This window comes from Melospiza melodia, chromosome 7, assembly GCF_035770615.1.
Source record: "Melospiza melodia melodia isolate bMelMel2 chromosome 7, bMelMel2.pri, whole genome shotgun sequence".
NCBI lineage: Eukaryota > Metazoa > Chordata > Aves > Passeriformes > Passerellidae > Melospiza > Melospiza melodia.
The window spans coordinates 31,324,750-31,352,076 of NC_086200.1; the positions used below are offsets into that span (position 1 = coordinate 31,324,750).

The 27,327-nt window shown below is 55.9% G+C and overlaps 3 protein-coding genes across 10 annotated transcripts in view; 1 reads left to right on the plus strand and 2 right to left on the minus strand.

Annotated features, from left to right (window-relative positions):
- Nucleotides 1–990: 990 nt before the first annotated feature.
- Nucleotides 991–17,062, plus strand: SLC25A42 (solute carrier family 25 member 42). 5 transcript variants are annotated; one of them, XM_063161231.1, is made up of 8 exons: nucleotides 991–1,043; nucleotides 6,962–7,078; nucleotides 9,047–9,158; nucleotides 10,878–10,903; nucleotides 11,720–11,886; nucleotides 12,610–12,726; nucleotides 13,059–13,210; nucleotides 13,876–17,062. In XM_063161231.1, the coding sequence occupies exons 2-8, from the start codon at nucleotides 7,001–7,003 to the stop codon at nucleotides 14,199–14,201; spliced, it is 978 nt and encodes a 325-aa protein (XP_063017301.1). In that variant the 5' UTR covers nucleotides 991–1,043; nucleotides 6,962–7,000; the 3' UTR covers nucleotides 14,202–17,062. The 5 variants fall into 5 exon arrangements, with proteins under 5 accessions (XP_063017301.1, XP_063017300.1, XP_063017303.1 ...); XM_063161230.1 differs by lacking the exon at nucleotides 991–1,043 and adding an exon at nucleotides 1,395–2,081; XM_063161233.1 differs by lacking the exon at nucleotides 991–1,043 and adding an exon at nucleotides 1,395–2,081 and having other exon boundaries at nucleotides 13,031–13,210; nucleotides 13,876–13,981.
- A 2,567-nt stretch (nucleotides 17,063–19,629) lies between these two features.
- Nucleotides 19,630–25,620, minus strand: TMEM161A (transmembrane protein 161A). Of its 2 annotated transcripts, none has more exons than XM_063161235.1 (12): nucleotides 25,538–25,620; nucleotides 25,022–25,125; nucleotides 24,863–24,943; nucleotides 24,468–24,565; nucleotides 23,701–23,857; nucleotides 23,326–23,477; nucleotides 22,826–22,886; nucleotides 22,493–22,636; nucleotides 22,127–22,240; nucleotides 21,455–21,629; nucleotides 20,861–20,957; nucleotides 19,630–20,314 (listed from the first exon to the last, which is right to left on the minus strand). In XM_063161235.1, the coding sequence occupies exons 1-12, from the start codon at nucleotides 25,538–25,540 to the stop codon at nucleotides 20,049–20,051; spliced, it is 1,452 nt and encodes a 483-aa protein (XP_063017305.1). In that variant the 5' UTR covers nucleotides 25,541–25,620; the 3' UTR covers nucleotides 19,630–20,048. The 2 variants fall into 2 exon arrangements, with proteins under 2 accessions (XP_063017305.1, XP_063017307.1); XM_063161237.1 differs by having other exon boundaries at nucleotides 25,482–25,539.
- Nucleotides 25,621–25,932: 312 nt separating this feature from the next.
- The window catches only part of LOC134420569 (uncharacterized), a 31,906-nt gene continuing 30,511 nt past the window's right edge, over nucleotides 25,933–27,327 (minus strand). For all 3 annotated transcript variants that reach the window (XR_010028390.1, XM_063160724.1, XM_063160725.1), the window contains one exon: nucleotides 25,933–26,773. Coding sequence is in view for 1 of the 3 variants with exons in the window: in XM_063160724.1 (XP_063016794.1) it covers nucleotides 26,395–26,773 (379 nt within the window). In the remaining 2 variants the exon portion in view is untranslated. The remainder of the gene's footprint in view (nucleotides 26,774–27,327) is intronic.

Sequence of the window (27,327 nt, forward strand, 5' to 3'; positions counted from 1 at the left end):
TTTGGGGAGAACTGAGGGCAGCGGGTTTGGGGCAGCCCGGGGCTCCCGAGCTTTGCCTTCCTGGTGGGTTTGGGGTGGGAGAGCAGCCCCAAAGGCTGGGGGGAATCAAACGGGGGATTCCTGCCGGATTTCATTTCCTTCCCAAGGGCTGGGGGAGAATCCGACCCGCGGGATTTCAGTTCCATCCCCTTTGACCGAGAGCGGCTGGAGCTGAGCGCCCACCGCCACTGCCCCCAGGACCGGGCAGAGCCGCTGCCCGCAGGACACCGGGGCCGTGCAGGGCAGCAGAACCGGCCGGGATCCGCGGGATGGGATCCCCGGGCGCTCCCCGGTGTGGACGGGCGGGATCTCCGCTCCCCGCACCGCTGCTGCAGGGGGGAACCGGGCAGGACTGTCGCTGCTCGAGCCGGGCACTCGCCGGGGTCCCGGTCGGGCTGTTCGGGCTCCCGACGGGGCCATTCAGGGTCCCGGCAGTGCCGTTCGCTGTCCCGGGCAGTCCTGGCGGTGCCGTTCGCTGTCCCGGGCAGTCCCAGCGGTGCCGTTCGGGGTGCCCTGGGGCCGTTGGCTGTCCCGGGCAGTCCCAGCGGAGCCGTTCGCTGTCCCGGGCAGTCCCGGCGGTGCCGTTCGCTGTCCCGTTCGCTGTCCCGGGCAGTCCCGGCGGTGCCGTTCGGGGTGCCCTGGGGCCGTTGGCTGTCCCGGGCAGTCCCGGCGGTGCCGTTCGCTGTCCCGGGCACTGTCCCGGTGCCGTTCGCTGTCCCGTTCGCTGTCCCGGGCACTCCCCGGGCCCGCCCGCGCCCCCCGCCCCCGCACCGAGCGCTCCCCGCCCGCCCCGTGCCGCTACTGGCGCCCCGCCTCCTGCCGCGCCCCCCTCATCCATTGGCCGCCTCACCTGTCAATCCTTACCTACAGCCAATCCCCGCGCACGGGGCTCTGCCCCCGCCGCGCCGATTGGCCTTGCCCCGGGGCGGGCCCCGCCTCCCGCGGCGCAGCGGGGGCGGCCTGGCGGCGGCGGACGCGGCCGGGGCGGACGCGCAGCGGAGCCGGTGAGTGCGGGCCGGGCCGGGCCGGCCCCGCCGCGGGCAGTGACGCGGCCCCGGGGCCCCAGCACCGCGGCCTGGCTGCCGGGGCCCGCCCGGCCCGCGCGTGGCGGCGGCGCGGGGCTCCGGTGACATTGGCGCGGCCTCCCGCGGGGTCACCCCGTGCCGGGCGGGCCCGGGGCTGCGGCGGGGCCGCTCGGTGCGCTCGGGGGAGCGGGACCGGGCTGAGCCGCGGGGAGCGGGGCCGGCCTGGGCTGCGCTCGCTCCGGGCCGCGGCACCGCGCGGGAGGCCCGGCCCGCAGTGCCCGGGCTGCGGGAGCGCTCCCGGCGGGGCTGAGCGAGCGCTCCGGGACGGCCCCGGGACGGCTCCGGGAGCGCTGAGCGAGGGCTGCGCTTCCCCTGCTCCTTTTCCTCTGCTTTCCTCCTCGCTCCTTTTCCCTGCTTTCCCCCTGCCAGCTTTCCCCACCTGTTCTGTGTTTCCTTGCCCGTTTCCCTGCCCGTTTCCCTGCCTTTCCAGCCCCTATTTTCCCTGTTTCCCACACTTTCCCAGCCCCAACCTGCCCTGCTCCCACCTTGCCAGCCCCTCTCCGTGCCCTGCCACCTTCCCAGGCTGTCCCAGTGTGTCCCAGTGTCCCTTCTCCTCCCCAGTCTGTCCCTTTCCCTGCCACCCCCGTGTCCCTTTCCCTGCCGCCTTCCCTCCGTGCCGCCTCTCTTCCCCTCCCGCCCCAAACCATAAATGTGAATTTTTTTGATCATTTCAATCTCCAAGAAACTGAAGTTCCAGCCCAGGGGAGTTTCTGTGCTGCGGGATCTCCCCTGCACGGGGGGTGTGAAATTGAGATTATCTGGAATTAAAAGAACAAAAACTTCGCCCAGCTCCCGGCTGTGCCCTCCGAGGGGCTCCTGGCTGGGTTGGAGCTGTCGGAGTGCAGAGGGAGCCGGGAAACGCTGGGAATGCCCCAGCGGGGTCAGTGGAGCCCGTGCGGGGGAACTGGCGGAGTTCCACGCAAACCCTGCGCCCGGGCTGCCACGGATGTGCTTTGGGTATTAATGATTTTTTCCCCATTTTTTGTGTGTATTTATGGCATTTTCCCCCTTTTTTTGTATGTGTTTATGGATTTTTCTCCATTTTTTTCTATGTCTTTATGGATTGTTTCCCCATTTTTTTGTGTATGCTGATGGATTCCCCCCCCCCCCATTTTTTAATGTATGTTGATGGATTTCCCCCCCTTTTTTCTGTGTCTTTATGGATTTCCCCTAATTTTTTCTGCGTCTTTATGGATTTTCCGTATTTTTTGTGTGGCTTTATGGATTTTTCCCATTTTTTTGTGTGTTTATGGTGTTTTTCCCTCCTGCCTGCTGGTTTGGAGTGGCTTTGAAGCTGCACCACCCTCAGAGTGTGTGTGTGGGTTTGGCTGCTCCTCCGTGGTTCAGGTGCATTTCTGGAGTATTTTGACAACATCCTGAGGTTTTAAACAACTCAGAAAATCCAACCTGTGGCTGACCGGAATTCAGAATAACCATGGCTGGGTTCCAGCCCTGAGCATCCACAGAGCTGTGCGTGTCCTGTTTAGTTCGGAATTTTTATTTTAGTTTTTGCTTTATTTTCGTTTTATTTTTATTTTATTTTTATTTTATTTCATTCTTATTTTATTCTTATTTTTATTTTATTTTTATTGTATTTTATTCTATTTTATTTAAATTAAATTTTTAAAATTTTATTTTATTTTATCTTTATTTTTATTTTATCTTTATTTTCCCAAACTGGGACCTGAAGAAAAGAGGGGCTGGGGTTGGATTTCAGCAAGAATCCTCTGACAAAGGAATTTGGCAACCCCAATAATTTCATATTTTATTTTATTTTATTTTATTTTATTTTATTTTATTTTATTTTATTTTATTTCATTTTTTAGCCCTGCCCTGCCCTGCTCCAGGTGGTTTTGGTGTGGCGAGTTTGGCTTCAGGAGGTTGCACAAAGTTCAGAGCAGGGCCCTGAGCTGGGATGGGTTTGGGACAGGTCAGACAGGTTTCTGTCAGGAAAATAAAAAATAAAACCCTCAGGAGCCAGGAGTTATTTTGGTTTTGAGTCACTTTGCTGCTACTTGGAGGAGGATTTATTCTGATTTTTCCTTTTTTTTTTTTTCACTTCAAAAAGTGAATATTTTTTTTTTGTGTGTGTGAATGAATTTTGTTTTATGCTTATTATGAATAACAGCAATTGTGCTGCCTGATTTTCCAGAAAATAATCAAATTTAAATTTTAAAAGCAACTCTTTGGAGCTCAGGGAGGGGTTGGGGTTGGGTTTTTTTCTTGGAAAAAGGAGAATTGTTGGTGCTGCAGGAGCTGTGCCCTCCCTGAGATAAAGCTGCTGCTGATAAGGGCTGCTGCTCTGGGGGGATGGAGGGACAGCTCTGTGTTCCCTCTGCTGGCTCCCAAATCCCATGGAAAACGGGAAAAATGGGACTAATCCAATGATGGGGATAATCTGAATAATGGGGATAATGGCAATAATCAGAATAATCCAATAATGGAAATAATCTGAATAACGGGGATAATGGGAATAATTGGAATAATGGGAATAATCAGAATAATCCCTCTCTGTGCCCTTGCCAGGGTTCCCTGTGCTGGCTCCAAACCCCTGGGAAAAATGGGAATAATCCAGTAATGGGAATAATCAGAAAAATGGGAATAACCTGAATAATCGCTCTGTGTTCCCTTGCCAGGGTTCCCTCTGCTGGGTCCCAACTCACTGGGAAAAATGGGAATAATCTGAATAATCGGGATAATCAGAGTAATCTGAATAATGGAAATAATCTGAATAATCGCTCTGTGTTCCCTTGCCAAGGTTCCCTCTGCTGGTTCTCAAATCACTGGGAAAAATGGGAATAATCTAATAATGGAAATAATCAGAATAATGGGGGAAATGGGAATAATCTAATAATAGGAATAATCTGAATAATCAATCTGTGGCTGTGTGAAGGAATTTTGGCTGTGGGAAGGAGCAATTATTCTGATTATTCCTGCTATTCTGATTATTCCCATTATTGTGATTATATCCAGGCACTGCAAACTGACACCAAAACTTTAATTCAGGACGAATTTTAAGATAATTTTTGGGTTTTGTGGTTCCGGTGTGAATTCTTGGTCAGAATAATCCCCTGACCTCAGAATCCAGCCCGAGGCCAGAATGAAATCCAGCTTTGGGGCCAGCAGAAGGGAATAAAAATAATAAATGAATAAAAGCTATTTTTGCTCTGGAGCCTGTGCATGCTGATGTGCAAAATGGAGCGCACAAACAGGTGTTTGTAGGCTCAGGCACCAAAAATAGAAAAGGAATGTGGCTGAACAGGATAAAAGGGAATATTGTGGAGTAAATGATGCAAAAATAAATCCAGCCTTAATGCCATCATTTAAATCTGGCAAATTTCCCTCCAGGCCTCTCTTTCCCAGTTGTTGTGTTTTAAAAGAAAGTTGCATTTTGCATTCCTTTGCCCTTTAGCACCATTTCTTTTCTGGGGGTGAAGGGAAGGAGGGTTATTTTTATTTTTGGCAGGGATAAATCTGATATTGTGACCTACATTTATTGCAGGCAGGGCAGGGATAAAATCTGCACCTGTCCAAAAAAAAAGGGAATTTTACAACCAAAGGTGTAAAATTTAAAGGTGTGAAACAAAGAGTGTTTTTCCAGGCCTGGCAGATAAGGAGGAGTGAGAAGGGAAGGAAATGACTGTGGGTCATTAGTAAGAATTAGAATTAATTGGGAATAATTAATAATAATAATTCTGGATGATCTCTGCTCCTGATGCTCGTGGGGTTTGTGTTGGCTCGGGGTGAGGTGAGGGAGCTTTTCCAGCTCTGGTCCTGTGGGGTGTTGCATCCCATAAAATCTGCATTTGTCCCTCCCTGAGTTCCCAAAGCGCCCTCAGGGCTCGGGAACCCCTGGGCTTGGGGTTCCCAAATTCCCCGGAGTTTTGGGAAGCGGGGAGAGGCTTTGGGGACACCAAACTGTGCCCTTGAGGGGCACAGGACAACAAAACAGAGAGGGAGGGGAGTGCAAGGGCTGGAGAGGCAGGAAAGGGGAACGGCTTCACACGGGGAAAGGGAACGTGGGACTGGGAAATTGGGGAGGGATTTTGGGATGGGGGAATTTCGGTGGGGATGGAATTCCCGGAGGAGCCGTGGCCGCCCCAAACCTGGAGGTGCCCAAGGCTGGGTAGGAGCAACTCAAGGTGGTGGGATGGGATGATCCTAAAAGTCCTCATTTTTAATTGTGGGATAATTAATTGAGGAGGAATTCTGGCTGTGGGAAGGAATTTTGGGGTGAGGGAATCCCCAGAGGAGCCGTGGCCGCCCCAAACCTGGAAGTGCCCAAGGCCAGGTCAGAGCAGCTCGAGGTGGTGGAAGTGTGGGGTGGGATGAGATGATCCTAGAAGTCCTCATTGTTAATTGTGGGATAATTAATTAGGAAGGAATTTTGGCTGTGTGAAGGAATTTTGGGATGAGGGAATTCCCAGAGGAGCCGTGGCCGCCCCATCCCAAGGCTGGACTAGAACAACTCGAGGTGGTGGAAGGTGTGGGGTGGGATGAGATGATCCTAAAAGTCCTCCCCGACGCCAAGCATCGTTAATTGTGGGATAATTAAAGGCCTCCAGGTGTGTTTTCCCCACTCTGGAGCGAGGGTGAGGCTCCTTCATCCCAAATTGGTCATGCCTGAGTTCAGCCAGGGCCGAGCTTTGTGTTTGAAATCTGCTGCCAGGCTGGGAAATGAGGGCTGGCGTTCATTTATGAGGGGGAAAAAGCAGGTCAGCACGTCTGAAAGGTGCTGACAAGCATAAAGTACCTGAGATTGTCAAAAAAAGGGGGGAAAAGAGGCTGGGAATGGATTTTTATGCCCACTGAAGCAAATTGCTGTGCCCGAGGGAGGGAGGTGCTGGGGGCAGGAGGTGCCTGAATCCAGGAATTCTCATTTCCTCATCATTTCCCTGCAGGGTTTCACCCTCCAAATGGGGCTGTGGGAGCAGCTCTGTGCCTTGGAAAAGGGGTTTGGGTCCTTGCAGGGCCCCTCTGAGCAGCTCCAGGGCCAGCTCGGGGTTGGCACAGCAGCAATCCCAGCCCTGCAGATTCCAGGCTGGACAAGCTGCAGCATAAAAGGCAGAAATATCAGAAAGTCAGAGCTGAAAAAGCGAATTACTCCATTTAAACAGAATTATTCCTTTGTCCGCACTCTGCAGCCAAGGTCAGGCTGACCTTTCCTCCTGTAGCTTGGGTTGGGGCCATCTCAGAGCAGGAAAAGCCTGGGAGGAGAGGGAGTCCTGGAAGGCAGCAGTGAGACCCACAATGGCCCCGGTGGCACGTGTGAGGCACTGGATCCCTCTCTGCCCAAAATAACCTCCCCTTGCCCCGGGGGAACTCAGGCCTGGCACTATTTTTTCCCCTTTTCCCAGAGGGTTTTAAATTTCCATTTTCCTTCTCCAGTGTCTCCTTGTTCAGCAGTCCCAAGGAGCCAAAAATGCTCATTGGGAGAGGGCAGGATCTGCTCCCTTTCCTTGGAAATTATGGATATTTTAAATGTCCAGCTTCCCTCCCTGGTGTCTCATTCAGCAGTCCCAAGGAGCCACCAAAGTGCTCATGGGGAGAGGGCAGGATCTGCCCCTTTTCTCTGGAAATTGTGGATATTTTGGTGGTTTATTGCAGCTGAGTTCTTTGTGGGGTGAGAAGGGTTGATAGGAATTTTATCTGGCACCCCTAAAAATCCATTTACACCTTAAAGGAAGGAAATGGCACCAGGATCCTGGGAATGCCCTTTTCCTGGGAACTGGGAGAGGAATTTCAGCTGGGGGTGGGTCGCTCCCTAACCCTGTGCTGTATCACCAGGCTATTTCCCATTTTTGACGTTTTTCCTCTGTTTCTTGGGTTGCATTCAGGAGCTGGAGCTCTGCTGGCCCCGCGGCAGTGTGACTGGTATGGGTAATGGTGTGAGAGAAGCTCCAGTGGAATTCCAGAGGGATGTGGAGCCCGGCCCAGCCTGGATTCCTGCAGAGGTGAGAGCAGGGGCTGGGCTGGGCTGCAGAGAATTCCTCCCTCCCAGGTGAGACCCCACCTGCATTTCCAGGGAGGGAATTCATTCGCCCCTCTCAGGTGAGACCCCGCCTCAGCTCTGCTCCCAGCCCTGCAAGGGTCTGGAGGAGTTGGCTCTGAGCTCTGGGCTCCCAAAAGCTGCAGTCCATGGGGTGGGAGGGGATCCAGACCTTCCCGTCCCCTTGGGAATGGGCTGGGCATTCCCAGGGACACCCAGGACAATTCCAGGGACACACAGGACAATTCCAGGGACACCCAGGACACAATTCCAGTGACACCCAGGACACAATTCCAGTGACACACAGGACACAATTCCAGGGACACCCAGGACAATTCCAGGGACACACAGGACACAATTCCAGGGACACCCAGGACCATTCCAGTGACACCCAGGACACAATTCCAGTGACACCCAGGACAATTCCAGGGACACACAGGACAATTCCAGTGACACCCAGGACAATTCCAGGGACACACAGGACAATTCCAGGGACACACAGGACACAATTCCAGTGACACCCAGGACACAATTCCAGTGACACCCAGGACAATTCCAGGGACACCCAGGACAATTCCAGTGACACCCAGGACCATTCCAGTGACACCCAGGACAATTCCAGTGACACCCAGGACAAATCCAGGGACACACAGGACAATTCCAGTGACACACAGGACAAATCCAGGGACACACAGGACAATTCCAGTGACACCCAGGACAAATCCAGGGACACACAGGACAATTCCAGTGACACACAGGACACAATTCCAGTGACACCCAGGACCATTCCAGTGACACCCAGGACCATTCCAGTGACACCCAGGACAATTCCAGGGACACACAGGACCATTCCCAGTGACACACAGGACACAATTCCAGGGACACACAGGACCATTCCAGGGACACACAGGACAATTCCAGGGACACCCAGGACACAATTCCAGTGACACACAGGACACAATTCCAGTGACACACAGGACCATTCCCAGTGACACACAGGACACAATTCCAGTGACACCCAGGACAATTCCAGTGACACACAGGACACAATTCCAGGGACACACAGGACACAATTCCAGTGACACACAGGACAATTCCAGTGACACACAGGACACAATTCCAGTGACACACAGGACACAATTCCAGGGACACACAGGACACAATTCCAGGGACACCCAGGACCATTCCCAGTGACACCCAGGACCATTCCCAGTCAGGCTGCCCCACTCTGTGCTTTCCCTGCCCCTGGAAGCTCAGGAGAAGGCAGATTCCTCCCAGCCTTGCTGGGTTTAACCCAGATCTGGGGCTGAAGTTCACCTTTGCACAGCTGGGGAGGGGGAATTGAGCTGACCCAGGGGTTTTGGGTCATAAACATTAACTCTGGGGTTGGGAAACACAAGGAAAATGTTAACTCCTCTCCTCCACGGAGTGGCAAAAGTTCACACATCAAGCCTGGGCTTGTTCTCACTGCCCAGCCTCCACTGGGTTGGATTTTGTGGCTTTTTGTTGTTGTTCCCTGTGGGACAAAAATGCTGATTTTATAACTGAGCTGTGGCAGGAATGCCAGCACCAAAATCCCTCTCATTCCACCACAGAAGGGGGAAAGTGCCTGGATTGACGCTCAGGAGCTTGGGAATGGTGTGGGAACAGGGCTGGGGTGCTTCTCTTCCAAAACTTCCCCTCTGCCCATGCCCAAAAATCGTGGGGAGGGAGAAAAAAGAGAAATAACAGGGAGCAAACAACACATGCAGGAGGAATGCTTGGAATTCTGCCTCCCAGTCCAACCAGCAGTGAGTGCACTGTGCTGGAAACTCAGTGAGACATTTTGACCCAAATCCTGGCCCTGGGGGAATGCTGCACAAAAGGTGAAATGTTATTCCTTGTGGCATTGATTTTTAATTTTTTTTCCCTTTATCCAATGTTTTTTTGCCAGGATAACCAGGAGAAGAAGAAAGTGTTGAACTCACTGATGTCCGGGGCTCTGGCTGGGGCTGTGGCTAAAACTGCAGTGGCTCCTCTGGACAGGACAAAAATCATGTTCCAAGGTGACTCCTCCGGGCTTTTTTCCCAATTTGTTTTTAATTTTGAGCCCTTTGTGCTCATCCAGCTCCCTGCCCTGGAGACGTGGGGGCTCTGGGAAGGGGGAATGGGGCTGTGAGGGTTCCCTGCTGAGAGCTGGGTGCCCAAATTGAGTCAGCTCTCCCCAGAATGAGAGGCAGCAGGCACTGGAGCTGCTCATGCCCGGATCTGTGTGCTCTGGCACCCCTGAATTGCCACAGAAAATCACATTCCTGTGAGTGGAACAGAGAATTTCCCTGTGTTTAGCAGGATTTGGGGATTGTGGGATCTGTTGCACTGCAACTCCTCCAATTACCCCAAAGGGAACAGCACAGGCCTTTAATTCAGCGGACATTTGGGAAAGCCAAGAATTTTAAGCCTGGTGACGTCCCAGATTAACTGAGTTGGGCTCAGCCTAATCCCTGGCTGACATTTAATTTAGAATTGATTTCTGCTCACATGATTCTCATTCTGGGCAGAGCAAGGAGCTCTGCAATTGCTGGATGTGGATCAGGGGGGCTGGGGCTGCCCCTGGCACCTGAATTTTGGGGTTTTCCCACCCAAACCACACGCCCAGGTTTCATTTTTGGGGTGGAAACATCAGGGGCACGGAGCTGGGCTGGGCCAGGGGATCTCCTGGAATTTGGGCATTCCCAAAAATCCCTGTGTGCTTCAGCCCATCCCAGGATGGGATTTAAATCTTCCAATGGGAGCAATTTTTTTGGGGTGTGATAGGGTTTTTGGGTTCTTGCTGTCCTAAGGGGTTTTATTCCCTGTCTGTGAGGAGGGAAAATATCTTTGGGTCATCAAAGTGATGCCTTGAGTCAGAAATGGGGCTTGGGATGGGGGAAAGTGTCCATGGCAGAGGGGTGGATGAGCTTTGCCATCCCAAACTCAGTGAATTTCCCGCAACTCAATCATTTTGTTATTTTAAATAATTTTTAAAGAACAAAACCCCCTTGATAACCATCACTGTTCATCGAGGTAGTTTTTATTCCTTAAAAAAAAAAAAAAAAAAGAAAAATTCCAAATAAAAGCATTGAATTGCACAGGGGAGCAGCAGTGGGGAAAAATGGATTTGCATGGAATTGTTGGATGCACTCGAGAGGCTCCCAGAGCCTCAGATGAGCCAGGCAGGAGCTGCAGCAGCCCCTTAATTGGAGCCACGTTCATTAAAGCTTTCCAGCCAGGGCTTTCCCTTCCTGCCAAACAAATCCTGCTCCCAAACCCTGCACAGATAAGGAGGTGCTGTCACTTTGGATGGATGCAAGGGAAGGGGGGAAAAAATAGAAAAATCAGGGAGTTCATTTGAGTTTGGCTGGGCTGGAGCTGCTCTTGCGTGGAGCTTCGCTCTGCCCTCGCTGGATTCTGGAATGAGGCTGGAAATGCTCTGAAAAATAACTGAGCAGTGCAGTTTTGATGGGTTTTCTTTCATTAATTGTTTTTATGTATTCATTTATTCTGCACAATCTGAATTTTCCTAACAGGCAGCAGGGGGAAAAAAATTTACTTTTGTGTTAAATTATGTGAGCATTTAGAAGACAAAGAATCTCTATTTCCTCTTGTATTCATTCTTTTCCTTCTATTTTTATCCCTTTAGACAAAACACCTGATTGTTTATCCGTTATTTAGGGATTCATGGATCAATATTTATTTTTATGTCTTGCAAGCCCTAATCTTTTTTTTGTTGTTGTTTTTCTTTTTAGTGTCTTCAAAAAGATTTTCTGCCAAGGTGAGGTGATGTCTGTCTGCTGTTGCTCTGAAGTGTTTAATTAATCTTTTGTTGATATTTCACTTTTTTGGGGATTTATCAGCAGCATTCCATGAAAACACAGAGGGAAAGACTGGGAATGGTGTTTTTGGGACCTTTCCTCGTGATTTGGGGACCTTTCCTGGTGATCTTGGGGCCATTTCTAGTGCTCGTTCCCTTCCCCAACCACACAGGAGTTGTTCCAGCATTTATAGGGAATTAAATCCGGGATCTGATCCCTCTCCTGACTTCCTGAGTGCCTTTCCAGCTTTTCTACGTGTGGTGTTTGTGATCCAAATGTTCCTGCCTGGCCCCAGAGAGATGAATTTGGGTTGGGGAAGGGGTTTTGTGTAAATTGTGCCTTCCCTGAGAGGGAAATTGAGGCAGGCTGGGATCTAAAAACCCTTCCTTGCTCTTGTGTGGAGCTTCACTCTGCCCTTGCTGGATTCTGGGATCTGGGCATGGAAATGCTCTGAAAAACAAGTGCACAGTGCAATTTCGATATTTTCCTTTAATTAATTTCTATTTATTTATCCATTTATCCCACACAAACTGCATTTTAAAGCATGTGGGTGTGCCGGGGAGGCCATGGGCAGGAGCTTGGAGGGGTTAATCTGTGGGGTCGGCTCCCGGCCCTGCATTCCTGCTCCCCACGGGTGATTTATCCTCTCTCCACGGGTGATTTATCCCCTTGGCCTGCTCCCCATGGGTGATTTATTCTCTCTCCTTGCTCCCCACGGGTGATTTATCCACTCTTATCCCCCTGGCCTGCTCCCCACGGGTGGTTTTTCCCCTCAGGAAGCGTACAGGCTGATCTATCACACCTACCTCAACGAGGGCTTCTGGAGCCTCTGGAGGGGGAACTCGGCCACCATGGTGCGGGTGATCCCCTACGCCGCCATCCAGTTCTGCGCCCACGAGGAGTACAAGCAGATCCTGGGCAACTACTACGGATTCCAGGGAAAGTAAGATGCAGCAGGGTTTGGGGTCCTGCTGGGGTCCTGAGGGGTGAGCTCCGAGATGGAAGCTCTGAGGGGCAAGCTCCGATGTGGAGGTTCTGAGGGGAAAGCTCTGAGGAGAAGCTGTGAGGGGGAAGCTCCAAGATGGAAGCTCTGAGGTGGAGGTTCCAAGGGGGAAGCTGTGAGAAGCTCCAAGGTGGAACCTCTGAGGGGGAAGCTGTGAGAAGAAGTTACAAGGGGGAAACTCTGAGGTAGAGCTTTCAAGGTGGAAGCTGTGAGGGGAAGTTCCAAAGTGGAAGCTGAGAGGGGAAAGCTCTGGGGAGGAAGCTTTGAGATGGAAGCTCTGAGGGAAAAGCTGTGAGGAGAAGCTCCGAGGGGAAAGCTCTGAGGGGAAGTTCTGAGGGGGAAGCTGTGAGGGGAAATTCCAGGATGGAAGCTTTGAGGTAGAAGTTCTGAGGGGAAGGAAACAGTGAGGGGGAAGCTCCAAGATGGAAGTTCTGAGGGGAAGATGTGAGGGGAAGCTCCGAGAGGAAACTCTGAGGAGGAAGCTCTGAAGGGAACCTGTGAGGGGTAGTTCTGAGGGGGAAATTCCAAGAGGATGCTCTGAGGGGAAGCTGTGAGGTGGAACCTTTGAGGGAGAAGCTCTGGGGGGAAGGAAACTGAGGGGGAAGCTCCAGTGGGATCTGCAGCTGCAGGTGACGTTTGGTCTCCTCTCTCACCCCACATCAGGGCACTGACACCGTTCCCTCGCTTCATTGCCGGCTCCCTGGCTGGCACCACGGCTGCCATGCTCACCTACCCCCTGGACATGGTCCGTGCCCGCATGGCTGTCACGCCCAAGGAGATGTAAGTGCCTCATACACAACTTTATGGGTTTTTTAGGAGGTCGCGTGGTTTTATTGCCCTTTTTTGGGTCATTTCCTTTGGTGGGATAAAGCTCCGGGGTCTGAGCAGCGATTCAATGTCCAGAGGCGTGGATGTGGGAGGAGATGGGTACTGGGAGACCAGTTCAGGAGGGCAGCTGGACCCAGGAGAACCCAAGAGAGCTGAAACCCCCTCCGAGCTGCCCGATGAGCTCGGAGCCAAATTAATTACCAATTAATCCATCAGGGAGCCCTGCTGGGAGCACCCCAGCCGCTGACCAGCGCAGGTCTGCTCTCCCCGTGTCCCCACGGCAGGTACAGCAGCATTGTGCACGTCTTCATCCGCATATCCCGCGAGGAGGGGCTGAAAACCTTGTACAGGGGCTTCACTCCCACCATCCTGGGCGTCATCCCCTACGCCGGCCTCAGCTTCTTCACCTATGAGACACTGAAGAAAGTGCACGCAGGTAAAGCAGGGAATGCTGCAGGGTTTGGGGTGCTGAGGGGTCTGAGCAGCTCCGGGTGGGAACAAGGAAAGCTGGGCCTGAATAGTGCAGGGAAAAAAAGGGGAATTTCCAGGTGGAGAAGGACTTGGTTGTGCACTAAGTTGGGAGCAAGACCTGGGGAGTTGTAGCTGTGACATGTCAGTAAATGTCTCATCACTTGGGATTTTGTTTTGTGGGACCTTTTCTAGTGATTTTGGGGACCTTTTCTAGTGATTTGGGGAGCCTTTCTGAAGATTTTGCTTGGAAACAAAACTTGGGGAACAAAACCTCAGGAATGAAACCTGAGGAGCAAAACTTGGGGAAAACAAAGCTTTTGTTCCCCAGAGTGAGCTTTGGGAGCTCACTGTGGGGAACAAAACCTCGGGAGAGCAACTTGCGGGAAAACAAAACCCAAGCTTTGGGGGTAACAAAACCTCACGAGCGCAACCTCAGGAAGGAACCCTCCATCCTTCCATCCTGTTCTCTTAATTGTGAGCGAATTCCACTGTGTGTCCCCCAGAGCACAGCGGGAAGGCGCAGCCCTCGCCCCCAGAGCGGCTGCTGTTCGGGGTGAGGGAATGAAACCTGGGTAACAAAACTTTAATTGTGAGTGAATTCCCAGGGTCCCCCCACTCTGTGTCCCCCAGAGCACAGCGGGAAGGCGCAGCCCTCGCCCCCGGAGCGGCTGCTGTTCGGGGCGTGCGCCGGCCTCATCGGGCAGTCGGCCTCGTACCCGCTGGACGTGGTGCGGCGCCGCATGCAGACGGCCGGCGTGCTGGGCCACACCTACAGCTCCATCCTGCGCACCATGCAGGACATCGTGCGCGAGGAGGGACTCGTCAGGGGCCTCTACAAGGGGCTCAGCATGAACTGGGTCAAGGGCCCCATCGCCGTGGGCATCAGCTTCACCACCTTCGACCTGACGCAGATCCTGCTCCGCAAGCTGCAGCACGGCCCCGGCCTCGAGAGGTAGTGGCTTCCTGCAGAGAGAGCAGTTTCTTCTTCCCTGGCCTCCCACGTGCTCCTGCAGCTGGGAACTCGCCCGTTTGGTGGGGTTTTTCCCCTGTTGTTCCCGGATTGGTTTTTTTTTTCCCTCTTTAATTTGGAAGCCTAACCGTTCCCCGAGTGAGAAATTCCCGATTCTGCAGAGCTGAGTCCTCCCAAGCAGCTGCCTCAGCCTTCTGCTGGACTCTGCCCCAGGAGTGGAGCCTCCCACCCGCCTGTGCTGCTCCTGGCTCCTCACCTGGCTCCCCGTGGGCACATGGAGGCGGTGGATGGTGGCAGAGGGGGCTCAGAGCTGTTGGGAAGGAGCCCCTGGGTCTGGGAAGGGGCAGTGCTGTAGCTCCCTACTCTCTGCCAAGTGCAATACCCCAGTGTAGGCCGCAGGGAATTGCAGATTCCCCTGGGCTGTGAGAGCAGGCCCAGGACACTACACTTGTTCTGAAAGCTGAATGTTTCCTCTGGCTGGGAATGCTGCCCTCTCCCCGTTGCTTTTGGGTTGCGCTGCATCGATGTCCCTCGTTTGTGGTGTCCCTCTGAGATTACCAAAGACTGGAGGCACAGAGGAGGGCAGTTCTGGCCCTTCCATAGAGGAGATCTCCTCTGTGTGCTGTCGGCGTCGCCGGGCAGGGGCTGTGCCTGGATTGCAGACTGGATGCGCTCCAGCTGATCTGTGTTTTCCGCGCGTGCCCTGCCCTGCAGAGGCAGCGTTTTCCAGGGCTGCAGCACTGAGGGAGGAGCTGTTCACCCTGCAAACCCCCCAGTGTGTCTCATTCAGTGTTGCCGCTGCTCTGTGCGCCTGGCAGAGCAAACCCTGCTGCAGCCCGGGCTGTCCCCAGCAGAGCTGTCCTGGTGTCCCTTGTGGTACCTGCTGTGTAGGTCCTGGCACCTCTGCTCACCGGCTCATCCCCTCAGCTGCTTCAGCCCTGAAATCCCCTTGGAGTTTAACCCTGCCGTGCCAATCACTTCCAGCTGGGATTAATCTCTCCCTGTTCCTCTTTCCAATCAGTTTTCAGGGAAATGCAGATTTTTTTTTTTTTGGTGGGGTGATCCATCCCTCTGTTAAATTCGGAGGTCAGAGCAGACTTCAGGCTCCTCTGATGATAGATTACACAAACCAAGGTGGAAAAATCCCTTTTTTCAGAGAGAGTCCATAATGTGAGAAAAAGATAAGATTTACCTTCCAGCCTGTCCTTTCCTGTTTGTTGTGTACTTGAGCTGGATGGGATGGGTGGCAGTGGAAGGAATTGCACAAGGGGGCAGGAGCAGCCTTCTCCTTTCCTTTTTGTCTTTGCACTTCTTGGGAGCACGGAGCTGCTCCCGATGCCAAATGTTTCCTTAGCAATCAGGGGGTGTGGGCACGCAGCGTGTTCCCAGCGCTGCAAGGGGCACACTGGAACTGGCATTTATTTTATCAGGGCGACACATTCCCTGATTTCCCCGGGAATTGAAGGTCCCTGGGCCTTTGGGAGGTGGCGGCCACGAGTTCTGTGTCATTGTCTGGGGGCTGTGGAGAACTCCCGGCTCTGCTTTCCCCTGCTCAGGCCCCCATTTCTTTTCTCCAATGGAGAAGCCAATTTACCCTGCTCTAGTCCTGATCCAGAGGGAGGAACTCCCACCAGTGCTCGTGTCCTGTCCTCCCTCCTGGTCCCCTCCCCGCTGGGAAAAGCAGGAATTCCAGGAGCCCTTCTTTAATTAGCAGCTGCACCTGATTGAAATTCGGAATTTCAGCCAATTTCCCCACAAGTTTTGCAGGCTGGGTGTTTGTCCTTGAGTTCAGCCTCTGATGGTTTTGGTGCTTTTGTTTCTCAGAGCCTGTTGCTGCTTTGGGTTGGTTTAAAAAGCTTTTTTTTTTTTTTTTCCTTTTTTTCCCTTTTTTGAATGTAGAAAAGGGGAAACAGAGTGTTCCCTTCCCTTCTCTTCTTCCCTACATGGATTCACACACGTTCCAGATTTTTTCTGAGGTGTGCTGGCCAGGGAGAGCTCTGAGAAAGGAAACAACTCAAAACAGGAGTTTTTCCCTTTTTCCCCCTTTTTTCCTTTCCTGCAATTCCCTAATTTTCCACTTTATTCCTCTCAAATTTAATTTCCCACTCCCCTTTATCACGGGTCCTTAAAGCATCACCACCAAATCTGTGCTTTTTGTTTTTCCTTCCCTCTCCCCCCTCCTGCTTCTTCCTGCACCTTGAGCCCCGCACTGGCACTTCGAGAAAACCAGGTCCAGAAAAATGCACCCAAATCGTCAAAATTGCAGCTTTTTAGCGTTTTCCCAACAGCCCAAGCACGTTTTCCCCTCACAGCCTGGATGCTCCAGGAACTTCAGGCACCATGGGATGGTTTGGGGGAACTTTCTGAGCTCCTTGGCTGGTTTGGGATCTTCACTTTGTACCTTCTAGGGGCTGATTGCCCCCTTTTGTTCACCTTTTTTTACCCTTTTTTCCTCTTTTTCCCCCTTTTTTCCTCTTTTTCCCCCCTTTTCTGTTTCCCCCTTTTCTGTTTCCCCCCTTTTCTTTTTCCCCCTTTTCTTTCCCCCTTTCTTTCCCCCCTTCCTTTTTTCCCCCCATTTCCCCCCAAAATCACCACGAGCTGCAGGGTGTCCCAGCACCGGTCACTGCCTGTGTGGTCTATGCATCTGTTAATTAATGAATTAGCACAAACACTGTTAATTGCCTTTTTCCCGTGCCCTCACCATCCACGTGTGCGTGTCGGTTTTGACGGCTTTTCTTGGATCTGGATTCTATTTTATTGCAGTGAAGACACTTTGTTATATAATGTTTATATATTTTAAGATTTGTGCCAAGAGAGGATGTATATTTAATAAAAAATATGATTGACTTTGGGGCTCTGCACGGCTTCTCTGGGTTCTCAGGCCTGGAACGTTTTGGGGGATTTTGAGGGGTTTTTTAGGTGGTTATGAGGAGATTTTGTGGGTTTGTGAGGAGAGTTTTAGGGGTTTGTGAAGGGATTTATGGGGGTTTATGAGGAGACTTTTGGGGGTTTGTGAGGAGATTTTTGGGGAGGTTGTGAGGGGATTTTTTAGGGCTGTGAGGGTTTTTTGGGCATTATGAGGGTTTATGAAAGGATTTTGCAGTTTTTTGAGGGGATTTTTGGGGGGATTATGAAGGGTTTTTAAAGGAATTTTTGGGTGCTTATGAGAAGTTTTTTTGGGGTGATTATGAAGGGATATTTCTAGGGCTCGTGAGGATTTTTGAGGGGGTTCTGGTGAAGATTTTTAGGGTTTTTTAATGGTTTTTTTTTGAGGGTTGTGCGCCCTTGGCCGCACTGATCTCCGGCCGTGCTTTGTGTCGGGGCTTTGCTGGGATTCAGGGGGATTGCTGGGGATTTGCGGGATTCGGGGGGATTGCCGGGGATTTGCGGGATTTTGGGGATCCCGAGGAAGGGAAGGAGCCCCGGCGCTGCTGTCGCTGTCGCTGTCCCCAGGCGGTGGCAGCAGGTGGCGCTGTCGGCCCGGGCAGTGGAGCCTTCCCCAGCTCGGCTTTGGGGCTTCCAACCTAAAAACCTTTATAACTCCCAAAAAAACCGTTATAACCCCCCAAAAAACCCTCACAAAGCTCAAAAAACCCCTCAAAATCCCTCCAAAAACCTTCTCACAATGCTCAAAAAAAAAAACCCTGAAAACCCCTCCAAAAAACCCTCATAATCCCCCCCCAAAACCCCTTCATAACCCCCCAAAAACCCCCTCACATCCTCTGCCCAAAATTTCCTCACAACCTCCAAAAAACCCTCAAAAAAGAACCCTCATATCCTCCCAAAAAAACCTTTAAAACTCCTTAATAATCCTCCCAAAAAACCCTCAAAACCCCCCAAAAACCCCTCAAAAATCCCGTCACAAACCCTGCCATTTTATTTGGGATAAAATGGGGTGGGAAAGGATTCCCTGCATCCCTCCCTGCCAGAGATCCAATTTGGGATGGAAATGGGATGGAAATGGATTCCCCTCATCCCCCTCTGCCAGGGATCCGATTTGGGGTGGAAATGGGGTGGGAAAGGTTTCCCAGTCAGGGATCTCATTTGGGATAAAGAGGGTGGGAAAGATTTCCTGCCAGGGGTCTCATTTGGGGTGGAAATGGGATGGGAAAGAGTTCTCCATCAGGGATTTCATTTGGGATAAAGTGGGGTGGAAAGGATTCCCCACATCCCTCCCTGCCAGGGATCCCATTTGGGATAAAATGGGGTGGAAATGGATTCCCCCCATCCGTCCCAGCCAGGACGAGCCCCCCCAGCTATGGGATCCCCCCGGACCAGCATCCCCTCCCGTTGCCCCCGTGCCCGCCCCATTGCTCTGCAGCCCCCAGACCCCAAACCCCGCGGGGCCCCTCGGTGCCCGGGCCGTGTCTGCGCCGCCGGCTGCTCGATCTGTCACTGTCGCCGCCGGGCGGGGTCACCCGTCTGGGCAGCTCCCGCGGGACGCTCCGGCTGCGTGTCTGCCTGCGCCGCCACCGGCCCTGGCAACGCGACAGGCGACAGGCGGGACGGCGACAGCGCGCGGGGACACCAGAGCGGGGCAGCGACACCGCACAGGGGACACCGGAGCGGGGCAGCGACACCAGAGCGGGGCAGCGACACCGCCACCGCACAGGGGACACAGCGCGGACAGCGCCTGCACCCCCGGAACCCCAAACCCTGCGGGAATGCCCCCGCACGGTGCCTTCCCAACCGGCTGGGCCGGGCTTTGGGTTCTCCATCTCTCACTGGGCTGGGCTTTGGGCTCCCCATTCCCACTGGGCTGGGCTTTGGGTTCCCCATTTCCTGCTGGGCTGAGCTTTGAGCTCCCTATTTCCCACTGCGCTGGGTTTTGGCTGGGCTGGGCTTTGGGTTCCCCATTTCCCTCTGAGCTGGGCTTTGGGTTCCCCATCTCTCACTGAGCTGGGCTTCGGATTCCCCACTTACAAAATGGGAATTTCCCCCTCATTTTTTATGTTTTCCCCTCAACCATCCAGGGCGAGGATTCCCAGGAAGCAGCAGCAGCAGCAGCAGCAGGAGGAGGAGCTGGATTAGCCCAGTTAACCCCGGCCCAGCGCTGCTGCTGCTGCTGCTCCCGGGCTGGCAGAGGGAATTAGGGACCATTACAAGGCCATCAAACAGGATCAGAGCCCCGGCCCTTTCTCCGGGCAGCCCAGAGCTGCTAATCCCGTTACACGGAGCTGCAGCACCCCACCCCAGGGACAGCTCAGAGCACGGGGACCCTGTGTGTCCCCACCCCACAGTGTCACCAGCACCGGGTGACCACAGGGACAGGGAAGGGACCCCAGCCCTGTCCCCACCATCAGTGTCACCAACCCGGGGTGACCACAGGGACAGGGACAGGTCTGCTCCTCCCAGGTGATGCCTAAAGCAGCACAGTGGGACCTGCTGTAGGAGTTGGGGACACCGAGAGCAGCTTTCGGGTGACAACGACACTGGTGTCACTTGTTTATTGTGGAGCAGCCACTCCCGAGGCTGCTGGGGTCACACAGAGCACGGGGGTGCAGAGACCCCACAAAAACCCCAAAATCTCTGGCGCCACTCCTGGATGTCCCCAGCGTGTCCCCAGCACGCCAGGAGCCGCTGCCCGCCAGGAAAAGGCAGCACTGGAGTGTCCCCACGAGGGGCAGGCACAGCGGTGGCACTAAACCCGTCCTGGTGGCACCAATGTCCTCAAAGTGGCACCAATGTCCCCTCAGGTGTCCTCAAAGCGGCACCAATGTCCCCACAGGTGTCCTCGAAGTGGCACAAGCAGGCGAAGCAGCAATGAGGGACCGGCAGCACCCAGTTCCTCCCAGTCCCTCCCAGTCCCTCCAGTCCCTCCCAGTGCCCCCAGTCAGGACGCTGCCAGGTACTGGTGGAAGTAGAGCCCAAAGAGGCTGGTGATCACCTGGCAGGCGGCCACCCACCAGGTGAGGAAGGAGAAGAGCCCTCGGAAGAAGGGCGGGGTGAAGATGCAGCCCAGGAGCCCCGAGATCTCCTGCACCACCACCTGCACGTCCTCGGCGTCCCCAGGGCCACCCTCGGGGCGCGGCGGGGCCGCCGGCGCTGCTGGGGACACGGCGGGGGACACGGCGGGGTACAGCCCCCAGGAGTGCTGACCTGCGGGACAGGGGACAGGAATGGGGCACGGGGGACACAGGGGACAGGAATGGGGGACACAGGGGACAGGTCTGGGGCACGGGGGACACAGGGGACAGGAATGGGGAACACAGGGGACAGGAATGGGGTCTGGGGGACACAGGGGACAGGAATGGGGCATGGGGGACACAGGGGACAGGAATGGGGGACACAGGGGACAGGTCTGGGGTCTGGGGGACACAGGGGACAGGAATGGGGCATGGGGGACACAGGGGACAGGAATGGGGTCTGGGGGACACAGGGGAAAGGAATGGGGTCTGAGGGACACAGGGGACAGGAATGGGGTCTGAGGGACACAGGGGACAGCTCTGGCGTGTCCCTGTGCCCCAGCCCTGCTGGTGGCACAGTCCCAGCACTGAGTTTGTCCCCACTGCAAACCAGAGCAGAAGCGGGGGACTGAACCAGGGGACATCCAGAGCTGGGGGCTGTGACAGCTGGGGACAGTTGGGGTCCTGGTGGCCTCCTGCCGCCCCCAAAGCCCCCCAAGCCCCCCGAGCCCCTGCTCACCCAGCGTCTTGAGCAGCAGGGCGCAGTGCAGCGTGAGGATCACGGGGCCCAGGTACTGCAGGCTCACCACGGACACGTAGCAGTAAATCCTGGAGATCTGCGGGGATGCGGGAATGCTCACGGGGAATGCGGGAATGCTCAGTGGGAATGCGGGAATCCCCGGCGCAAATCCTGGGAGCCATGCCCCAATCCCAATCCCGATTCTGATCCTGATCCCGATGCTGATCCCAATCCCAAATCCCAGTCCTGGTCCCCATCCCCATCGCCATCCCAACCCTGACCCTGATCCCGATCCCAACCCCAATCCCCACCCCGTTCCCAGTCCCAATCCCAATCCTGACCCTGATTCCGGTCACATTCCCGATCCCAATCCTGTTCCCGCGTTCCATCCCCATTCCCATTCCCATCCCCGTTCCCATCCCCATTCCCATTCCCATTCCCATTCCCATTCCCATTCCCATTCCCGTTCCCATCCCCGTTCCCGTCCCCGTTCCCATCCCCGTTCCCGTCCCCGTTCCCATCCCCGCTCCCATCCCCATCCCCATTCCCGTTCCCGTCCCCGCTCCCATCCCCGCTCCCATCCCGCTCCCGCACCTGCCGCTGGATGTCTCGGGCCGGGATCCGCCCCGCCTGGCGCCGCATGCGCCGCACCCAGCGCTCGGCCAGCGCCAGGTACGCCTGCAGGTGGTGGCGCGTCCCCAGCAGCCGCAGCAGCGACAGCGCCACCACGGCCCAGAGCCGCAGCGTGTCAAAGGCCGCGTCCGACAGGCTGCGGGGACACCGGGGATGGCACTGGGATGGGGACAGGGGACACCGGGGTGGCACCAGCATAGCACCAGGGATGGCACTGGGCTGGGGACAGCGACCTCTGATCCACAGGGGACAGGAGACACGGGGATGGCACCGGGGTGGCACTGGGATGGGGACATGGGACACCGGGGATGGCACCGGGGATGGCACCAAGGATGGCACCAGGGATAGGGACAGGGATCCCTGATCCACAGGGGACAGGGGACACAGAGGGTCACAGGGGATCATTGAGGAGCTGTTGGGGGACATTGGGCATCACAGGGGACGTTGGGGGACACTGGGTGTCGCAAGGATTACTGAGGGTCACGGATGGTCACAGGGGACGTTGGGGGGACATTTGGGGGATATTGGGGGACACAGAGGGTCACGGGGGCCACTGGGTGTCACAGGGGGTCATTGTGGGGACACTGTCACACACGGGGGTCACCAGGGACGTCCCCCAGCTGTGGCACTCACATCTGCACCGTCTGCTTGCCCAGCGGGGCCTGGAGCAGGAAATCCCGGGCCAGGGGCCGGACCCAGAGCAGCACCACCAGCACGGGGGCCACGAACCCCACGTGCAGCAGGAGCCTGCAAGGGACTGTCACCGACCCGGAGAGCCCAGAGAGACCCCAGAGACCCCAGAGAGCCCCAGAGACCCCACGGAGCCCGAAGAGACCCCACAGAGCCATAGAGACCCCACAGAGCCCTCTCTTCCCACCCCAAACCTCCTCCAGACCTGGGGGGTCCTGGCACCCAGCCCTCCCTCCCCAGGTGTCCCCAGCTGTCCCCCCCATCCCCAGGTGTCCCCAGGTATCCCCATTGTCCCCAGGTGCCACTCACTGTGTCAGGGGCTTGCCAGCCGCCATGCTGAGCGCGTCCAGGTGCGTCTGTGCCAGGCGCAGCCCCGGGAAGGTCAGGCAGGCGCCCAGGAAGGAGCTCAGGGCCACCAGCCCCAGCTTGAAGGCCAGCCTGGCCAGGGGCAGCCTGGGGACACACAGGGACAGGGTGACACTGCTGTGCCAGCCTGGGGACACACAGGGACAGGGTGACACTGCTGTGCCAGCCTGGGGACACACACAGGGGACAGGGTGACATTGCTGTGCCCATTCCTGGAGAGTTCCCACCCCAAACTCCCCAGCAATGTCCCCAAAATGGGGTTTGGTCCCCACTCACGTCCACTCCCAGCCCCGCGGCTTCAGGATGGGCTCCAGGTTAGAGGAGACTCCGGCCAGGCCTGCAGAGTGACCAATGGGGGAGTGACCACTGGGGAGTGATCACTGGGGAGTGACCAGGGGGGAGTGACCACTGGGGAGTGACCACCGGGGAGGGACCAGGGGAGAGTGACCAGGGAGTGACCAGGGAGTGACCACTGGGGACTGACCAGGGGAGAGTGACCACTGGGGAGTGACCACTGGGGAGTGACCACTGGGAGTGACCAGGGAGTGACCGGGGAGTGACAACTGGGGAGTGACCAGGGGGGAGTGACCACTGGGGAGTGACCAGGGAGTGACCAGGGAGTGACCAGGGGAGAGTGACCAGGGGAGTGACCAGGGAGTGAGCACTGGGGACTGACCAGGGAGGACTGACCAAGGGAGTGACCAGGGACGTGTGACCCCCCTGGCCGGGTCCCCAGCGCCCCCTCCCCTGTCCCTGTGCCCGTGCCCGTCACGCACCGGCCTCGAGGCCGAACTCCAGGTAGTCCTCGCGCACCACCAGGGCCAGCATGGCGAGCAGCAGGAAGAAGAAGGCGGAGGTGAGGCACACGGAGCGCTCGCCGCCCTCCTCGGAGCGGAAATAGTGACGCATCACCACGCAGAACACCTTGCTGGGGTGGGGATGGCGTCAAGGAAATGGGGACAGCAGGGACCCCCAAATCTCTGCCCACCCCCAAACCATCCCCACCACGAAGCCACCACCAGCTCCTCTGTGGGGCACCTGCAGAATTCCTCATAAATAACCCCTAAAATTCAGCGTTATGCCTCAGATGGGAATGGAAAAACGGTGCTGGGGCTCCCCTTTTTGCGTGGGACCCCAAGAATTGAGGATACACGGAGAAGAGGACGGTGAGCAGGCACCAGAGCACGCCCAGGTTGCTCTCCCGGGCCGGGCTCACCAGGCAGAAATAGCCCTCGCTGAAGGCGTACACGGCGCCGGCGTAGACGGAGAAATCCACGAACCACTGGTACTCCAGGAAATGGCGCAGAACTGCATGGGGACACGCGTGTCACTGGGCTGGGGACACGGGACACAGCTAGGGACACGGCACTGGGCTGGGGACATGGCCCCATGCTAGGGACATGGACACAGCTAGGGACATGGCACTGGGCTGGGGACATGGACACAGCTAGGGACATGGCACTGGGCTGGGGACATGGCACCATGCTAGGGACATGGACACAGCTAGGGACATGGCACTGGGCTGGGGACATGGCACTGGGCTGGGGACATGAGACACAGCTAGGGACATGGCACTGGGTTGGGGACATGGCACTGGGCTGGGGACATGGCGCCATGCTAGGGACATGGACACAGCTAGGGACATGGCACTGCGCTGGGGACATGGCCCCATGCTAGGGACATGGCACTGCGCTGGGGACATGGCACCATGCTAGGGACACGGCACTGGGCTGGGGACATGGCACTGGGCTGGGGACATGGGACACAGCTAGGGACACAGCACTGGGCTGGGGACATGGCACTGGGCTGGGGACATGGGATACAGCTAGGGACATGGCACTGGGCTGGGGACACGTCACCATGCTGGGAACACATCTGTCACCGCTTTGGGACACCCCGCAGTGTCCCCGGGCGTTACCCAGCGCGTCCACGGCCGTGATGGGGCTGGTGTCCAGCTGCAGCTCGATGTCCCGTGGCACCGACAGGGGCTTGTCCTCGGCCACCCCGCTGGCCCTCCTGCAGGGAACACAGCAGCGCCTGGCTGTCCCTGCGTCACACCCGGCTGTCCCTTGTCACCCCTGGCACTCTGGCGTGGCTCCCGCTGTCCCCAGCCCCGATCGTGTCTCCAGTCCCAAACATGTCCCCAACCCCAAGTGTGCTCCCAACCCCAAACGTGTCCCCAACCCTGATCATGTCCCCAACCCCAAACGTGTCCCCAGCCCCGAATGTGTCCCCAACCCCAAACGTGTCCCCAACCCCAAACGTGTCCCCAGCCCCAGTCGTGTCCCGCTGCCACCCCCAGGTGACGCTGACCTGTCCCTCCTGCTCTTGGGGCGCTGCTTCCCGGCCAGGGCGCAGAGCTCCTCGTCCGAGGGGTGCTTGTACCTGTACAGGCTGCGAGGACAGGGGGGTGACAGGGGCGGGTGTGCCCAGGGGGCACGGGGGACACGGGGGACAGGGACAGAGCCGTACCTGCCGTTGCACAGCAGCCAGCGGGCGAAGGAGCAGTGCGGGGCCATCTTCTGCATCAGGCTGGCGGCCAGCAGGGTGACCACCACCTGCACCCCCATCACCGCCTGCGGGGACACCCACCGGGGTCACCAGCGGGGATGGGGGACCTGGGGACACCCCCGGGTAACCGGGGCTGGGGGGACGTGGGGACACCCGGGGTCACCTCTGGGGCTGGGGGGCTGTGGGGACCCCCTGGGACCCCCGGGCAGTGACCCCCAGGCCACGGACACCGTGGTCACCTGGGAGTGACCCCCTGCCCACGGTCACTGCGGGACCCCCCGGCCGTGCCCAACCCTGGCACCCTCCGGGCAGCCTGGCCACGCAACCCCGCTCAGAACTCCCGCTCCGCCCCCGATCTACCCCGGATTCCCCCCGGTTTCCCCCCGCTCCATCGCCGGTTCCGCCCCGGTCCATCTCGGACCATCCCGCTCCATCCCGGTCCATCCCCGGTTCCCCCCCGGTCCGTCCCGGTCCCACCATGCCGGGGGTCAGCGCAAAGGCGCCCGCAGGAAGCCCGCCCGCGGCTCCGCCCCCGCAACCACGCCCCTCTAATCAACCAATCCAAGGCCGTGTTCCTTTTGATTGGCAGGTTATTGACCAATGGCAGGGCGGCTGTGGGAGGGGGGCGGGCTCTGCGCGGCGCGCGGTTCCGCGGGCGGGGCCTCCCGGGAGCAGCGGGGCCGCGGGTTCGAGTCCCGGCGGGGCCGAGCCCGCACGGGATAATCGATAATCGATAATATCGGTAATAAACCATATCCGCGTGTCTTCCCTCATCCCCACCCTGGGATAACCTCGGGCAAACGCCAGGGACCCACCCAAGCTGACCCAAACTCCCCCTCCTCAGCTGACCCACACAAACCAGACTCGACTAGGGAAAATTAATTTAATTTATTAGCAACCAAAGAGGAACAGCATCATGAGGAATAAAAAGAAATCTCAGTGCCATCACCCACATCCCAGTGCCAGGACCCAAATCTCAGGGCCAGGACCCCAATCTCGGTTTCATGACCCCCATTCCCGTGCCAGGACCCGCACCCGGCGGGCTGTTCCCTCCTCCCGGCCCATCCCGGTGCCCCGCGCCCGGCGGTGCCCCTGGTCCAGCCCGGGCCGTTCCCGGGGGTTGCCATGGATATCGATCTCCCTGGCGACGGGATGCGCTTCCCGCTAGATGTCGCTTCCGCCCGCGCCCGGAGCATCCCCGGGGGCTCGGGGCGCCCCAAAACCCCTCCCCAGGGCAGCTCCCCACCCGAGCCCCTCCACTGATGGAATGCGGAGCCAAAAATCCCCCAAATCCCCGCAAAATGAGCCAGAGCCCAGGGAAACCTCCTGCTCCATCACCCTCGCTGCCTCCATGCTCCAAGCCCCCCAAAACCCCCAAATCCCCCCAGATTTGGCACTGGGCCCCTCCGCAGGAGCCCCCAGGGCGCCGCTTTCGGCCGCAGAGCCCGAGGGGAAGGTGGAAGATGGATGCTCGCACCCCCCGGGGACACAAAGGCGCCTTTGAGCGCTGATTTTACAGCGCTCCCCATTAGCATCAGCAAAGGCAGCGCCCGCCGCGGGACACGGCCCGTGCGCGGCCCCCGAGTGTCCCGAATGTCCCCAAATGTCCCCAAACCGCTCCTGCGGCGGCGCCATCTCCATCCCAGCCGCGGTGACCGCGCTGCCCGTCCCGGCTCGGGGCGCTCCCGCCTCCGTCCCTTCGCGGCCCCCTCCCTGCAAGGAAAATAATAATAAATAAAATAAAATAAAATAAAATAAAATAAAATAAAATAAAATAAAATAAAAAAAATAAAATAAAACAAAATAAAATAAAATAAAATATAAAATAATAAATAAAATCCGAGTTTCTCTTTGCGGCCGTTTGTGCCCCCTCTCTGCAAGGAAAATTAAAATAAAATAAAATAAAATAAGATAAGATAAAATAAAATAAGATAAGATAAGATAAGATAAAATAAAATAAAATAAAATAAAATAAAATAAAATAAAATAAAATAAAATAAAATAAAATAAAATAAAATAAATACAATAAAATAAAATATAATATAATAAAAAATAAAATAAAATAAAATTTAAAAATAAAATAAAATAAAATAAAATAAAATAAAATAAAATAATAAAATAAAATAAAATAATAAAAATAAAATCCGAGTTTCCCGCGGCGCACAAAGGCGGCGGGCGGGCATTGTCCCGGCCCTGCATCGCATTACCCGGGGCCCGCAGAAATCGCTCGTATTTCACGCTCCATCGAGCAGCTGCCCGTGTATATT